General features: G+C 42.4%; 1 protein-coding gene across 1 annotated transcript; it reads left to right on the top strand.

The window, feature by feature from the left end:
• Positions 1-921: 921 nt before the first annotated feature.
• On the top strand, positions 922-15,960 carry fam171a1 (family with sequence similarity 171 member A1). The gene is made up of 9 exons (XM_079560873.1): positions 922-1,039; positions 4,542-4,769; positions 5,177-5,269; positions 7,682-7,840; positions 9,150-9,326; positions 12,658-12,774; positions 12,960-13,074; positions 13,289-13,406; positions 13,476-15,960. The coding sequence occupies exons 1-9, from the start codon at positions 931-933 to the stop codon at positions 14,964-14,966; spliced, it is 2,607 nt and encodes an 868-aa protein (XP_079416999.1). The 5' UTR covers positions 922-930; the 3' UTR covers positions 14,967-15,960.
• The last annotated feature ends 1,693 nt before the right edge of the window (positions 15,961-17,653 follow it).

The raw sequence follows: 17,653 nt of genomic DNA, 5'->3' as shown, positions 1-17,653 counted from the left end.
ATGCTCACTACTGCCACCTCAGGTCATACATGTATCTACATCTTCTATATTAAGCTCGTGAAAAGGCGATTCGGACCAAAGTAACACCTTTCTGAGTGACAGTGCAGGATTTTAGAGGCAGTTGTGGTGAAAAGGTCTGAGCTCAGTCTACACTACATTATTGCTGGAACATGTAGGGGGAAGAAAATACATGATTTTTTAAACTCTTAATCCCTTTAACCGAGCAGATTTTCTCCAGTTCAGCTGTACCCAAATCTAAAAGCTTCTCTACTGAAACTTAAGCCAGAGTGATGCTTCATTTGAAAGCTAAGACCGTCAAAACTGATCGTGACTGTTTTGTTATGTTGTTTCCGTGTTTTTGTCACACTTACAGAAGCAGTTTTGTCTGTTTTTTTTTCTTTTCATTTTCTGTAGCTTCATCACTTTTTTCCTTGATTTTTCTACGTTTTTGTCACGTTTTTGTTGTGTTTTTAATGCCCTTTTTGTTGCTCTTTTTTGTCGCTCTTTTCCCCCTCACTTTTTAATCTTGCTTTTGTCTCTTTTTTTTGGGGGTGTTTTCATCCTAGTTTTCGTCGCTGTTTCGGTCCCCGGTGCCCTGTAGATGGCGCTGCAGCTCCGCAGATGCAGCGGGGCTGGTCGGGCCGCCTGTGGGAGCTCTTCAGGGGCATGTGGCTCTCAGGAATGGGGCCGCCTTCCTCCTGACCCTGGCCCGTCAATGAAAAGACCGAGCGAGCAGCAGCGCAGGGCTGGGGATGCACAACGGGACGGTCCGCTTGAACGAGCCAAAAACATGCGCCTCTTCCGATGAACATGGAGTAAGCCAGAGTTTGTGGATTCATTCCGGTGTTTGCCGATGTGGCCGCGAGCCGAGTTGCAAAAAACACTTGGCTTGTACTTTGACTTTTATTCGCTTTTCACACATCTGCTGCAATGATGCGGGCTGCGCACTGGAGGAGGACCGCGGCTATTGTGCTCTGGCTTTTCGGATACTTTGTCTGCACTGTGGCCAAGACCGTGCAGGAAGACGGCACCGGTGAAGGTAAACGGGTGGTTCAACTTTTTTCCTTTTACATTTGTGCCGATGTTTTGTGCTTGGCTACTTTTCCTGCTAGCCAGTTCGGATGCTGCTGATGAATCCTGGAGCTAACATTAGCAAGTTAGCTCCTGGTCCTGTAACTGCATGCAAAGTCAATTTAAAGCGTACAAATGTCTACTGTTTCGTTACATCACCTTTGAAAAGTATGTGGGAATACTACAAATGTCTGAGCAGTTTTATTTGTGATACAATACAAGACAACTATCCAGTGCAGCTGCTGTGATTTTTTTTTTTTTTTTAGTCATAGTTGTAACCTTCAAAATAGTGAATCCCATCTAGTTTGTACAGTTTTAGAAATAGATATTAGATATACATAGATATACATAGGCCTAAGTGTAGTGTCACAAATCCTCTGCTGATCCTGTGCATGTGGTGCCATTTTATTCACTTTGCATAACAACATAATCAAATTATTAAGTTACTAATCATGGGCCAGTTGTTTGAAGCCTTCATGAAGTTGAAGTTGAGTTACAATTTTCTCATTTTGTGTGGTCAGAAATGTGCTCATGTGTTGGATGACTATTGCTTTTAAGTTCTTTATATTCATTAGTCACCTACACAGAGGTGAGCAATATTGTTCACACATAATGTTTTTGTTTGAAAGATATTGAAAAGTATGATATGGAGTATGTCAAGAAACTAACAGCTGAGCTCGTTTTAGTAGCTGGTGAAACATGACGAATTGAAAACGCTCTTACTTTTGTGAGGGGTTGTAGACTTCAGTGGTTAGGACGGCACAGAGTAAAGGGGTCAGGAGTGGGGTGAGAGACATTCAGCTATAAAGGTCTGAGCCGAGATTCGAACCCAGCTTCACCTTGCAATGTAAAAAAAAATCAACCAAAGTGATATATCTGCACTTCACAGTTCGGTTTTTGAGCAACACATTAACCTAAGGAAGAGCACATTTCTAATCCTTTGCACAACATATCACTCGATAGTCATTTCTGAGTTTATTGGTAAGATGTTTGAACATAGCCCCGTGTAGCATCAAAGCCCGACATAAATTAATTACCGTTTCACATCTGACAAATATGATTATGGTTCGGTTCAAGGTGAAGACTTTGATCAGTGCTATGGTAGTGCTTTGAAGTCTCCAATGCTCTCTTTCTGCTCCCAGATTGTTGTTTTGGGCCCTGTGTTCTTTGCCTCAGATTGACCTTAGTTTAGGTCTCCCGAGGGGTTGTTTTCAGGTCAATACAGAGAATTTCTCCTCTTGGTCCCGCAGACAGACGAGATGCACAGTTTGGAGCCAGACAGAGTAGCCACCACAGATATAGATCTCTCAGTCCGATAATAGGTATGGCATTCAGGCATTGTATTTCAAACAAACATTTGCTGAAGCTGAATTAAGACCCTACAGGAAACACAGGCTAATAAAGTCATGTTGTGAAGATATGAGTTTCACTATGTTACTGTAATTGACATCGGTCTGTGAGTCATGGAGTTCATGAGAAAAGCATTCTGTTTAGTGTCCACGGGTAAGACATGTAGCCTTCTGTGGAAAAATGGGCCAAATTACCATGTGCTAATGGAAAAAAGGAGTAAGTTTTTGAAAAGCAAGAATCAAGCAGTTTTCTAATTTAACAATGCAACTGGTTTACAGCAATAATGAGGCTGGACAATGCGATTTTTAATTTAATGAAAGGTTGCAGTGGTGGGAAAAGTTGCTATCACTTCTAGTCTCATTTTTTATATTATGGGAGTATTATGCGGGTCTACTTCAGATACATTTGTTTTTGTATCTGTTAATGGTTGCGGTGAGTAACATAGTCTAAACCCGTTGTGTCACTGAACAAGTTAATTGAGAAAGATTCTGGGAAATGGAAATTAAAGTCACATGTTGTGGTGTGCACAATGTCTCACCAAGGTCTGCTGATTGTTAAGCGGAGAAGAAACACTGCATTAAACCATTTGATCTCTGGGAAATCACTGCTTTTATTTGGCTCTTAAATGATATGGGTTGTAATGGCCATTATTGCGAGCATGTTTCGTGGGGTGGGCTGGGGGACAGTCTGTGTGTGTGCCTCCCCCCCTCCTCCGTTTGGAACCACGCCAAGCCCCTCACACGCCCAGTGGAGGCCAGCCATGCCATACATTTCCAGTAGATCCCTCTTCACTTTTATGGAGCAGGAACGCGATTAGTAAATTATCTTCATTGTTCAATTTCACACACTGACACCCCGCTGCTTTAGCTGCTGTTGCTCGAATAATTAGTCTGAGATTACACTCTATTGTCTTGGCCACACTCTCCCGATCCTTTCATCTTCCATATGGCACTCAAACACAGAATGATAACAAGTGTGATACGCTTTCTCCTGTTCGACCGTCTCCCTGCTCTTAGCGTGTTTAACAATGATGTCACCGTAGATGTGATTTATTGACCAAGAATCCGGGAGGGGTCCTGTGCATCTGTGTGTATGTGTTTGTCAGTCCGAACTCTCTCTCTGGGGATTTTGTTTTTAAGTGAGCACAGCTGGGACCCCAAGAACAGATCAGTGGGAGTGGGACAGGAAGTGAGGTCACCATCTCTTCGGTGTGCATCTTTTTAAGGCAAAGGGGATTTTCTGTCAAGGGCAAGTCCCACCCTCAGAGTTCTCCTGCGCTCTGACGGGCCATGCAGAACTAATAGAACAAATGTCCAAAGAGGAATGTGAAGAGAAAGGGTTGTCATAGTAGACGAGACCATACGTAAAAGTATCTGAAATCACCAGTAATGCTCCCAAAATGCACTATGTAAAAGTATAAAGTCATGATTTGATGTTGCACTTTCTACCCTCCCTGAGTATTGACTCCCTGGCTGCAGGACTGCTTCTGGATCTCATGGGGGAGGGGAGTTTGTCTAGCCAGAGTTATGGATGTGCAGCCACCACCGGTTAACCATTCAGAGAGTGTCAGGAACGAGGTATTTAGAGTTCCACTTGCTCCTCTTTGTGCGGCGGGCATGAGGCAGGAAAGAGAACAACTTTCTGCTTTAATTGAAAGGTCAACAAGGGTCATCCAGCCCTTCATCAAACATGAGTCACATGACATGAGGGTGTGGATGTGTGTCTGTGTGTGGTGACTAAACAGACACAAAAAAAGCTGTGTGTTGATTGTTCTTTAAGTCTGGGCTTTTTCATTAAATTTCAATTCAATTTAAAGAGCAGTTTAAATGCAACTGCATCGAGGTGTCAAGACTTCCGATTGTTTTTGTTTTTCATTCCTAACCTTCTTTGAGAGAGGAAAATGGTCCATTGTTCCAGGGGGAAGTGCTGTTGGCATAAGTTCAGGAAATGGTCAGACGGCGTCCCCGTTATGATTGGTCGTGGAGTGGAATGCCGTCTCTCTCTGCAGGATTGACGCGAAGGGTCTAGCAACAGAACCAGAGCCACCCCCTGAAGCTCGGTCCGTGATGTGAAGCGACAGTGGGTTATATTGAGAGAGATGCTCTGACATGTGTTTGCAGAGGTCACGCTGAAGGTGCACCTGAGTGATGCCAATACCCACCAGCCCCTGGGAGGAGCCACGGTGCAACTCTACGCCAACAACACCCTGGTCGCCACGGAGACCTCCTCCTCCGATGGAAACGCTCACCTGCGCTTCCCGTACCGTCTCGGGACAACTCTGGTCGTCACCGCAACCAATCAGGGATATGTGCCCAACTCTGTACCGTGGACTCCCGTGAGATTGCCTGGTAAGAACAGTTTGTATTATGTAAACAAATAAGTATCGTCACAGCTGGGTCCCCGTCTTCAAGTTTGTGTCTCGCCAACTTGGAAAATACCTCCCAGAATGCAATGTTGGTAAATGTGAATGAAGAGAGGTGTCATTAAGAGCCAGTACTAGGGGGGCCAACGGGATTATCAAGCTTACGAGCCCTGAACAATAGAACAGAGGAAGGAAGGAGCATGAAAGAAGGGCAATTTGCTGGGTCAGGCTTTAGTCGCGTTGCACACAGGATAAAGTGAGTCCATTAAATATGTATTGAGATTGTTTAATGTCTGCTTATGTTGGATAGTCTGTCATTAGGCCTCTTAGTCCGGCGTTAGCGTTCATCCTGACTTTAGATGCTCATGTGTCCGCCTGTGCTCTCCTCCTCAGTGTTTTCCTCCATCAGCCTGGAACTGTTGCCAGAAAGAGCGGCGTCTCTGATGGTCTACGACGACGTTGTGGAGATTGTGTCAGACTTTCAAGGTAAATGCACTTGCCAAATACACACAAGGACAGGAAACAATAACACCAATGAATAAGGTTTTAATTTGTCCACTTGTACAGTATGAGTAAAAAGGATATAGGACAGTATTATTATTTCAAGGTGAAGAATGAGCCCAGACCTGTTCACCACAACTGCCTCTAAAATCATGCACTGTCACTCAAAAAGGTTAACCTGGCTAACGCCAGACTGCTGTGTGCGCTTGAATCATTGCGAACTGCACAGCAGCCTGGGGACCATGGCCGAAATTTTCGAATGGATTTGGGAACCAATCACAGAACGAGGAGGGACGGCAAGATGATGACGAGCTATTCGACACACGGAAGCTTGTAGTTTATTTACAGATAATAAAAAAAAAGTTTATTTACGGATCAAACATGACAGCAGCAGACGCAACGTTATTTTTTGATCAAGCTTTAGGCCTTGTTCTAAATAGTTTAGCTCGAAAGTTTACAGCGGGTACGTCATACGTCATCGGATACGATGATACGATTGGCTGTGGCCTCGTGCAGACACATGACACATTCGTATCGCCCAATAAACGACTATGGACGATTGTAAACCACACCTCTCCTACGAGAAAATGAATTGGTGGTCCCCAGACTAAATATCACTTGTGATTTTAGTCTGGCGTTAGCCAGGCTACAAAAAGGTGTTAATTCGGGCCTGAAGTGCCGTCATGCACAAACTTAATATAGAGACTACAGTTACACGTATGACCTGAGGTGGCAGTAGTGAGTATAAAATGGCTAACTTGCATCTAGCCCCTTTAAGCAATTACAAAATTACGACCAAACAAGCCTAAAGTGTAGCTAAAAGGGAAAAAAATCATGTGCAATTCATTAATTCGCACTTGCAATGCATTTCTGCCAGCACTTGTGCTAACCATATAAGTTGGCGGTTTATTGTGCAGCCTTAAATCCTTTTAAATAAATAAAAGTGTGTTGTTTGTCTTACTGTATATTGCAGTACTTTCTCCATCTATACACAGCGGAGTACTTTCTCCGCTGTGTAATAGATGGTTTATCAATGTTTTGTCGGTGAGTTCATCGGTTGTGCTTGTAATTGTATTAGATATCAGTTTTAGTCCCTTTGTCCACTGAGCCCATTGTGGCAGGGGATTAATTTAACATGTCAGCTGTACGGCCCGACCACATAAACCTGTGCTTGTGCGCTCAGACAGACGGCAATAAAACCTGAATGTGATGAATACACAATGCGCCGAGTCTGAGGCGGTCTAACCCAGCCTACTTCTCTGTGGTGTAAGCGGGACACCCCCGGGGCCGATAAACCACGGCGTGTGTCATGAGAAGAGAGAATAAAGGAGCGTGCATGAAGCATGTGCTGGAAAACAGTACCGTGGGTGGAGCAGTGAAGTGAGGGTCAAGGGGGATGGGCGGCAGAGGAGCAGCAGACGAGATGAGAGAAAGTCAAATAGGATTATCTCCCCACGGCTAAGAAATCCAAATCCATATTATTTAATTTGCTGTATGGGACTGTTGAACTTAAAGGTGCTCTGTCTAAATTGGAAGAGAGTACGTGCAAATGCAGTGAACTCCTAAACACTGCTGGATTAGAGTTTCACTGCTCAGGAATGTGCGCTTGGCACAGTCAAACTGCAGTGACATCACCTGGTTCTCGCTACAAGCATTTCTACTGTGCTTGCACTTTTGTTCAAATCGTGAATGAAGAACTTGAAATGATAATGTTTTAGATGAAATGTGACTTGTGGTAACAGAAAGTTTAGGTTTTGCCTTTTATTGATCGTATTACTTTATTAATCTTTGTTGAGTTGAAGGGGTCAAACTGACTGCATTTACTAGTGTTTATACTTCTGTAAGTGATTGTGTGTTTGAGTTTAGTTAAGAATGACATTTGTGATCTTCTAGTGTAAGACATGTAATTAAAAAAGATTTAGGGGGAACCTAAAACTATAAAATACATTGAAATTACGTACTGTCATTCTTTTGGTGGGAATGTTAAAGGGGCTAGATGCAAGTTGGTCATTTTATACTCACTACTGCCACCCCAGGTCATATGTGTAACTGCACCTTCTATATTAAACTCATACATGACGGCACTTCGGACCCGAATTAACAACTTTTTGAGCGACAGAATTTTGGAGGCAGTTGTGGTGAACAGGTCTGAGCTCATTCTACACATTAGGACATGGCTGGAACATGTAGGGGGAGGAAAATACATAATTATAACATTTTAAAACTCTGTATAGTCCCTTTAGGAACATGTGGAGCTTAGTGAAAGTGTGTGAACCACGAGTAGTTAAAAACAAGTTATGACAAGGCAATATCACTTCAATCACAACAATGATTTCACAATTATTATATTAAGTGCAAGCCTTTTTTCCTTATTTTATTCTGTCTTTTGTGCTGCAGGTTTTAAAGGCCAGCCAAGTGTCCATTTCCAGCGCAGAGCTCTGAGCCTTCCTCCAAACACGTCCTATTCCAACCTGACGGCTCTGTTCACTGTGGCCAGCTCCTCGTCACACATTCAACACTTTCCGTATCTGCAGGGCCTCAGAGGCAACGGGACAGGTGAGCCTCAGCATTTCCACTGAAAGAGGGGATCCACAAATTACAAAAACACAACAAAAGCATATATTGCATTTTTTAGGCGCTGTTTAATAAAAAATGCAATTTGAATTTGGCTTAATGCACATTCTGAAATTATCTTGCAAACAACAAAACAAAATGTCTCCATGGGGTCCTATTGTGTACGAACCTGTTAATCCCATAGTTTAGGCCTCTGCAAACATGTTCTGAAATGCATCTGATTCTTGATGCATTTCATTAGTTTAGAAAATCATGTTCATATGATTAGAAACTGAATCTTCATTTTTAAAACAAAATGGGATGTTTTTTCTAACTTGTGCAGCCCTATAACCTGCTGTACATCTTAGCTCTCATGTTAAGTTAAAACGCTCCCTTCTTCACAGCTTGTATCCTCTCCTCACTGGCTAAACAAGCACGGCTGAGCTTTGTGACACTTTCTCTTTAGTTTATCAGATTCTCGCACCCCACCCTATTTCCTTCTTTCCAGTCTTTGCCTTAGTTTCTTTCCTGTCTCCTGACCTTCACGACTCTCCTTTATCTCTGCTGCTGTTGTATGTTTTGTCCTGCTGTTGGCTTTGAGGTTTCTCTTCCCATTGAAAACCGGGGGTGGGTTTCCTCTGCGTACTCTGTTTTTCTCTTTCAATCTTAAACATGCACAATAGGATAATCCTGCAGCGAAAGAGTCCTGATCATGGACCTGCTTAAAGTGTGTCTGGGTGCTGCTCCGCGGTCACGGGTTATAAACAGCTCATCACAGGTAGACCCATCTACAGTGAAGGATGTGTTAAATACAGTGGAAACATTTCCCTATACGGACAATAAGTGTATGGCTGTCGTTAGCATCGCATCTTTCCTAACCTCTCGATCTCTTGCTAAACTTAATCCTCTCATCTCGAAGTAAACACATACATGACATTATTGCCACCAAATGAATGCAAAAATAATATGCCCCTCTTTAACATTATTATTTTATGGATGATACACTCCAAAAATACTACTACTATTACTACTGAAAATTCACTCTGATCTGATTAAGTAATACAGCAGCTTACTTTGGTGCTGTATTTTGAAGTTACATTGAGAGCCTACATAGACTTACACTTTTAATGAGTGCCGGCTTATCATGTAACAAACTTCATGCCAGTTTCAGTGTCAAATGGACGCAGTGATTACGGAGGTATTATTAACCGTAAACTCTGTCATATTCCCTCTTGTTTATCCCTCCTGCTAATGCTAATACATCCCAAAAGCACAACCTATTGAAGCCCTTGTCTGCCTGTTGTTCTTTCAGGGCCTGAGAAAAGGCTTGACTTGACTCCTGTCGCTGCCGTCTCAGTCCATTTGCTCAGCAGTGACGGCGTGGAGCTGCAGGTGAACGGGCCCATCACAGTCTCGGTTCCTCTTCCAGCAGACGGCGGCTTGAGGGAAAACGACCACATCCCGGCCTGGAGATTTGACCCACGATTAGGTAACCACAGTGACAGGCCTTGTGATTTTGTCACTTATTGCTTTATTATTTGAATCATTACCTCAATTCTGAATGTTGTTACTTGGGCTGCAATATTTTTGCAAACTATCACATTGAGCTTTCATAAAGGGCAGTCTGTGCAGCTTCTTCAGGCTAAATCTCGTGTTCCATGTTGACCCAATGAGTAACACTGCGGTAGATGGATTTGTTAAGAAGATCATTATTCATTGAAGCATTAAAGTCTTTTTGTGCTGGCTTTGAAATGAAAGCTTGATTAAGTCGGTTCTCGGGAGCCATATTAATAGTTTGTGTAACTGTTAATCTCTTGGGGCAAAAGCAAAACTCGAAACTTGTTGAAATTATGTCACATGCCAGAGATCATATTCACTCGTGCGCTACAATTTCAATGGTTGTATTAAACACCCCACAAAGGCTGCAGTTAATCAGGTAATATAATATATTATGTCTCCATGGAGTCTTGCTGTGTTCGAAATGTGTCTACAAACATGGGCATGGATTTGGGCTGTGATTGCAATACGTGAATGACAAAAACTACTTATTTTAGAATATTCTGCAATATTCTATGGAAACAAACATAATGTCCCAGTGCCTTAAACCTGTACAACCATGTAGTTTAAACCAGATTTAATTTGAGTTTATTCATGAAAAAGTATTTTAGATTTGTCAAGATTTTGTGAAATCATTCTTTTTTGTTTTAGTCAACTTTACATTCATGTTTTTGTGGTTCAAACATGTTACACTGTTTCCTGAAGTGTCTCTCACACAAAGCCCAAAAATGTGATTTTAAATGATATGAACTTTCAAAATGTCATTGGAAGTTTTGATGTTTTTAGTCTCTTTTGATTTTTATTCACTTTTTATAAGTCGAAAAAATATCATGTTTAGTCAAAATATAATAATATGTTACTTTGACAACAATTATGAAGAACAATTGTAGTTGATCAAATGAACACTGCCCTGAACACATCAGGACCTGGAGTCTTGAGTTTGCAAACAAGGTCAGCTAATACAGACAAACTGAATACTGTCTGAATGACTGGAGGGGAATAAAAGACTCTCCTCAGCTGTGTTGACTTTGCATGGGCAGCAGTAAGATACAGGACACTCTGACAATATGGATGTTTGCATTGTGTCTGCACAGTGGCCAGACACTCCGCGGCCAGAGCATTGTGCCCGAGGCGTGGGAACTTAGTCTCTTAATGTAACCATTAAACGGGTCAATCCCAAAAAGAAGTGCTCCCCTGTGGAAACCAGTGAGAGATCTGGGTAAACACTGGTTACTAAAGATTGGAGCTGAACAATCTGTAATTCATATTTTAAAAAATGGATTCAAATCACAGTGCACATTTTAAAAGAGCAAAAAGCAGCTTAACTGAGATCTCTAAACTACGAGGTCAGACATAATGAGACCCTCTGGAGTCGGAAAGGGACAAGAATAGATCCTGTGGAAGCTTTAACAGATAATTAGAAATGGTTAAACATTGGCTTGATGTCACCTTGACGCGTTACTGTTTTTGTAAACAACCTTTTTGTCAGTCAGGGTCATAGATTATACTTTAAGACTTCATTCATTTTATTAGCTTAGTTTCAGCGGTGGGCAGAGGAGCTAAAGTAAGGCTAACTTGACTTTGAAATACTTTTACTCCAGAAGAAGTAAAAAGTATTAAGCAAAATAATTAAAAAGCAAAAAATGTACTGAAAATGCACTTTAGTACAAAATGTAACTGAGTACCACCCGCCTCTGCTTAGTTAGTCCTTTATTTTGTATATTTTGTATATTCTCAGGATATGATAATCTTCTTTACCTTTTTGTGCAACATAATGCTCTGTTGTTGTGCTTTAAGCCTCTCGGTAACCTTTTATTCAGGAACACCCCCTCCTTTTTGCTTGTTACAGTTTTATTTTCTGGAGAGGAGCTGAGTCACTCCCGTTGAAGCGCTCTCCCGTGTCTCCCTTTGGTGCTTGTGTTTTCACTTATCTCACTCCTCCTCTGTGTCCGCTCAGGTTTCCTTTCCCCGAGTGTTTTTTCCTTTCTTTCCCCTTTGAATCTGCTTGGGGATTTTTTTTTGCATTTCCCTTCTCGGCAGATTGATAGAGATTTCTGACTTTTGGTGTCAGTAGTATATAAACACTAACCTCAGCTGTCACCGGCCGGACACAAGGAAGAGCATTGAACAAAGGAGCTGTTTCCCTTCATGTGATGATTGACCATCAGTACTAGAATCTGATATTTGTTGTAGCTGGGTATCTATGACAGTAGCTTGGCTGCTAACTCACAGCACATCTGATAAAGCTTGCTGCCCTCATGTGGGTTTAATGGTGAACTACCAGTGCACTGATTTACTTCAGCTCCAAAATAATAAATAAGCTCACAATCATGTTGGTATTCAATGGCTTAGGATTTTTGATTGTCAAAGGGGTAAAGGTTTAGTAGATTATATATTTTTTCATTAGAAGTTAAAGTGACCATACAGAGTTTAAAAATGTTAAAATTAAATATTTTCCTCCACTACATGTTCCAGCAATGTTATAATGTGTAGAATGAGCCCAGACCTGTTCACCATCACTGCCTCTAAAATCCTGCACTGTCACTCAAAAAGTTGTTATTTCGGGTCTGAATTCATACGAGTGATCGCGATGTCGTCACATCCGGGGGCCGTGGTAGGCATTTTACATTTTAAACAAATGATAACAATCCCATGATCGGCAGAAACAATGTTCATAAACAGGGCATTGCTTCTCATGCGCTGTAACTGATTGATCATTTTATAAAACCGTGTTAGAGGCCTGGATGCATCAGCTGTTGCCGACCATTCACCAAAACATCCGGCGAAAGTTGTGGAAGTAAACAATAACAGCAATCGCTCGTATGCACGAGCTTAATATATAACCTGCAGTTACACATATGACCTGAGGTGGCAGTAGTGAGTATAAAATGGCCAACTTGCATCTTGCACCTTTAACCCTAAAAAGAAGAATTTATTCATTTATTTATTTTGCTCAAAAGGAGTGGGCCGACGCAAGAAGCTTATGAGCGCCTACCCCCAACTCAACTCAAAAGAAAAAGAAGAAGAAGATCTTTATTTATATAGAGAAAAGAAGAAATGTTAGTTCTCAAAGGCTGGAAGTATAGTCATTTTGCAAAACAAAACACAAAGCAATTATATGTGTCATTAATGGATAATGGTTGTATTTTATCATTGTCTGTAAATATTGACCTTTTGGAAATGAAGTAGTTCAAAGCGAGAACTGTTATTTCAACTCTCGTGAAATGTTAAGGTTAATGTACTGTTATTGTCTGTTTGCACAGGGGTTTGGATCAAGAGCAGTTGGGGTCATGTGCAAAAGGAAGGTGACCAATTAGTTCTGACCTACATCGCTCCTCAGCTCGGGTACTGGCTGGCCGCAATGTCGCCCCTGTACACAGGTGAGAGCTCCACTGCACACTTCCTGTATTTATGATGTTTGTTTTTATTGTTATTAAAGTCTGTTGAATGTGAATCTCGGAGGATCATCACCAAATGTGGAGGCTTCACGAATTGTGGGACACAATTGGTCAAGCTTGTGAAGTGAAATATGAAGCCATTGTTATCATTATTATCTCTTGAATAGGTCCAGTGATCGCAAAAGACATCAGTATGTACCACACTGTGTTTCTGCTGGCGATCCTGGGGGGAATGGCCCTCATCCTGCTCTGCCTGTTTTGTCTCCTGTTGTACTATTGCAGGTGTGTATTTTGAGTAGAGTTGTCAGGATTTATCAATGAATCAATAGGTCAATGAATTTTAGTTGGTATGATCTGTCGCATAACAGCTTATGGTTTTCAAGGTCAATAGTTGTAGGGAATTCATTTCATACCACCTTTTATACTGCATTTGTTATTGAGAAAAAAAACGTTATCTCAGCTCAACATTAACAGTTACATTTTTTGTGATGTGCAGACGCCGATGCACAAAGTCTCGAGCGTCTCAGCGCAAGTTTGTGTTGGCGTCTGGTCTGGACAACAGCAAACGAGATCAGGCCACCTCCATGTCCCACCTCAATCTAATCAACAATGAGGTAATGCACCGTTTATATGTCATTTCCTGATCATATATTATGTTTAAGGTTATGTGTTTTTTCCCGTAGGTGCAGCTAGAGCTTGTGTCCACCGCCACAGAGGCTGACATGACCACACCGATGCTGAAGCCTTCCTCCTTTGAGCCGCACGACAACAAGCGTCCTCACGGCCTCCTGCACCAAACCAAGCACAGCCGTTCTTCTCTGGGCAACAACAGCCGCCACGGTTCGTCTTTGGGAAACCTCACCCCTCGCAGCAGAGATTATCGACAATCCGTGGAAACGTTTCAACTGAAGGCTGCTCTTCCTTGCAGCACGGACAGAAGTTACCGGCAGTCGTACACCTCCGTTTGCTCGTCCTCCAATCCTATTTCAGACCGGCTGTCGTCGAATCATGGCCAGGTGTTTATAAACCAGCTCAGCAGCATGGGAAATGTCGACTGCATCTCTCCCTCCTCTCCTCCTCACTCTCCCTGCAGAGGAGAAGAGTGCAGGCCTCAAGACTACCTCCTGTCCCGGTCAGTCGATAACCTGGAGCGTCCCATCACCCCTTCCCTCTCCAGGCCGGGGCAGATTTTGTGCTGCGGCTCTGTGGACCTGCTGAGTGGAGGAGAGGGCTACTCGAGAGTGCGCCCCACACTGGTGATCCCAGCACATTACATGCGTTTGCCTGGGGAGCACCCGCTGTCGGGACAAGCGCTTCTCCTGCAAACCGACCAGCAGAGTGACCTAGAGACAATCCAGGCAGAACTCAATGCCTCACACTCGCAGCAGCCCCTGGGACAAGCCCCCTCGAACTCCACTAAACTGGGTGAAGGCAGAGAGGGGCTCACCCTGCCAGAGTCTCTGTCCATCCCCGGCGCCATCGGAGAAACCGCGCTTGTGGAAATAAACAGCGAGGACACATTGCTGGCTGAAAAAACTTTGATGGAACTGAGAGGAGGTAAGCCGCTCCCCCATCCCCGCGCCTGGTTCGTTTCCCTCGACGGGCGCTCCAACGCTCACATCCGTCACTCGTACATTGACCTCCAGCGTGCGGGAGCTACGCAGGGAAGCGGCTCCGGCGGGGGGAGACACGGCAACAGCAACGATGCCAGCTTGGATTCGGGCGTGGACTTAAACGAACCCAGAGTTGGAAAAAGGAGAGGGGAGGCGGAGAATGAGGGGAGACAAACTGCAAGAGAAAAGTCAAAAGGCACAACCCCTGCGTCTGCCTACACGCAGCTGGTATACGTGGACGACATGGATGTGGCGAGCAGCAGCGAAGATGCAGCAATAAGCGACGCACAAGAGAGTTTAACCAGGCCAGCCGAGTCCAGCGTACCTTCTTGCCCAGGGAGCCCAGCACCGGGAATGACAGCAGAGGAGCAGCAACTCAAGGAACAGCCTCTCTCTCCTTCCTCTCCTTCTCCTTTACCCTCTCCAGAAGAAGTGACGTTAAGGACTGACACGCTTTTATCGCCGGATGAGGATGCAGCACATGAGGATGGAGAGGAGGAGAAAAAAAGCCCATGGCAGCGGCGAGAAGAGAGACCGCTCCTGGCTTTTAATCTGAAATGATGCAGGAGGACAACCACTTTTTATGGGACAGGGACCGAAAACCGACATTGTTTTATGCACAACTAAAACAATGCGCCTTTTATCAACAGCCTTCTTGGAGAGTTGGGAGTGTTTTAACTTTGTTTGAGCCATATTGGTCCCAGACGGTTAACTGTTTTTCTTTCTGACATTTTGCAGGTGTCACAGTGAAAGCACTTGCAAAAAAAAAAAATGTCACCGGATTTCTGTTCTCTGCCCAAATCTGAAGGCTACATGAAGTGAATGTTTACTTGAACCACCAATGGGAGACATTTGTGAAATCAAACCACTTTTCTGACAAACAGCATTGTCAGATAACTTGAAACTACACCACTATATCTGTAGCTGAACCAAAAATAAATGATGGCTCACTTAATATGAAGGTTATAGTTGAAGTGGAACCACTGCTTTAATAGCCCCGACTATGCATCACTCTTGTATGGCTGCTTTTATTTTATATATATATTTTTTATGTTCATTAATGTTTTAAGTAATGCCAGCATAGAGTATTTACTTTTTTTTATGTCGTATGCTAAGGGCTTTTCTCGTGCACTAAGCAATCCTATCGTATTACACACACTTAACAGAGTTACAGTGCAAACCTGGAACACGAAAATAGCTAGCTGTTTTATGGTGCAGCTTGACTCCTTAAGTGCCTTTTAAGCATCACTGCAGCAGGTTTGTGAAATAGTTTTATTCTTTCTGCCTTTTTTTTCCTCGACCATATGCAGTAAACCACTACGGATTCCTGATAATCACAGTTGAGTTGTTTGTCCTTGGTTTTCAATATTTAGCAAATGTTTGTTTTCTCTATCTATGAAGCATCGTTGTCCTTTTAGGGAGGCTGCTGGCTGGATTTTTTAACTCGTTTTATATGAGAGTCATGAGGTCACATCGAATGTAACGGACTATGTATAGTTGACTTTTTTCCTCGATTGTTGATGTGTGAATCAATTGCCTTTCTCCCTTTCGCAATCTCAAAGTCAAAAATACACATGCTTTACAATATTCTGAAAGTGTACAGTAATCACTTGCTTTATATTTGGAGCCTGTTATTCTGAATAAATAAATACAATTTAACGTTCAGCCTTATTTGTTGGCATTTGGTAACAACAAAATCTGTGGTGGTTTGAGTTTTTCTGCAACGAAGGATTGCTGGTTCAAAAGTTTGACAGAAAAAGGAAAATGAATGGGTCAAATCTTGAACTCCTCAATAGAGCACATTCACAAAAATGTCTCTACTGGACGTTTAAGGGTAATTATTGCCATGTCTTTGCTTTTGTACATAAGTTATAAAGTAGCCAACTCCATATCAAGATAATTTATTAGACAAGTTATTTTACTCGGCAGAATTGACATACTTTTTTGTAGTTGTTAATGTGTACAACAGGTTTACTTTTTTTGGTTTTTGCTTTAAATATGTATTATGTATCAGTGTTCCTCAAACTGTGATGCAGGCACTAGTGGTCGTAGCCTACTCGGGCACCTCTAAAACTAGTCTCTATAATTTCAACAAAACACTACTTATGTTGTTGTACTCCGTTAGGTAAGCCTATATACAAAACTATTTTGTTATGCCCTTTTTAATACTTGATTCAGACCAAGTATTTTAACTTTAAAGGCACAGTGCGTAACATTTTGGACTATACTGTCGCCATCAATACAAAACATGCTCCTAATGGCCAGCTCAACACAGAAAATGCTGTTACTGCAGGAACCTAAACCCTAGTACTGCTTTAAAGGAACAGGCCACCGTTTTTACATACTGAGATATGTTCTTACCTGAGCTTAGACGAGTTGATACGTACCTGTCTGGTCTTTGTGCCTGTGGAAGAGCTTGGTAGCTTCCAACTTCACCCCCGTTTGGAGCTATAGGAATACATTGGGGGAGGCCAAATGCTAACAACATCTTCGGTTGTTTTGCGTGACTGAGGGCACGCTCAAAGACCAGACAGGTACATATCAACTTGTCTAAACTCAGGTTAGAACATATCTCAGTATGTAAAAACGGTGGCCTGTTCCTTTAAATCTCAAATTCTGCTGACTTTAGTCGACATCTCCATGGCGACGAGCTGGAGACGTACCCACTCCCGGTAAAGTTACAGCCATGTCTTGGGAGAGGTGAGCTGCTCACAGCAAAGCCTCATGTTTGTTTGTACATTTCTGAGGTATTTATTTTCAATTATGAAAATATATCTTTTTGGGAGGGGGTGGTTGTCACCATGAGGAGGGGTTTACTGTTTAATAAAAAAAAAAAGTATCTTTACATTTGTGTAAAGTACAACATAAAAAATACAATAACAAAAAATTAAAGATTGTATTTCATTTTTATTTATTGGGTAAAATTCTACGCGGTGTGGCTTAAATATTAATAGATTTTCAATGCAGGGGCGGATCTAGAGGTGGCACAAGGTCTTGCCACCCCATTGATGTCATGTAATGTCTCACATCTGCTCTAGAAGCTACTTGGGGGCTCACAGAGGCTCACTCTCAGTACTTTTTTGACAGGACAAAGAATTACAACAATTTAATGGCTGAATAAGGAGCCAGGCGCCAAATCCTGTGGCCCCCAAGACGATGATTTTTTCTTTTTTAACGAAAGTTTAAATTTTACCTGACTTCGAAATCCCCTACTTAAATTATGCACAATGCTACTATTTGTATATAAT

This window comes from Gobius niger (genome assembly GCF_951799975.1).
Source record: "Gobius niger genome assembly, chromosome: 8".
Lineage (NCBI taxonomy): Eukaryota > Metazoa > Chordata > Actinopteri > Gobiiformes > Gobiidae > Gobius > Gobius niger.
The sequence above is the reverse complement of the archived record's forward strand: the minus strand, read 5'-3'. Positions and strand labels throughout refer to the sequence as shown.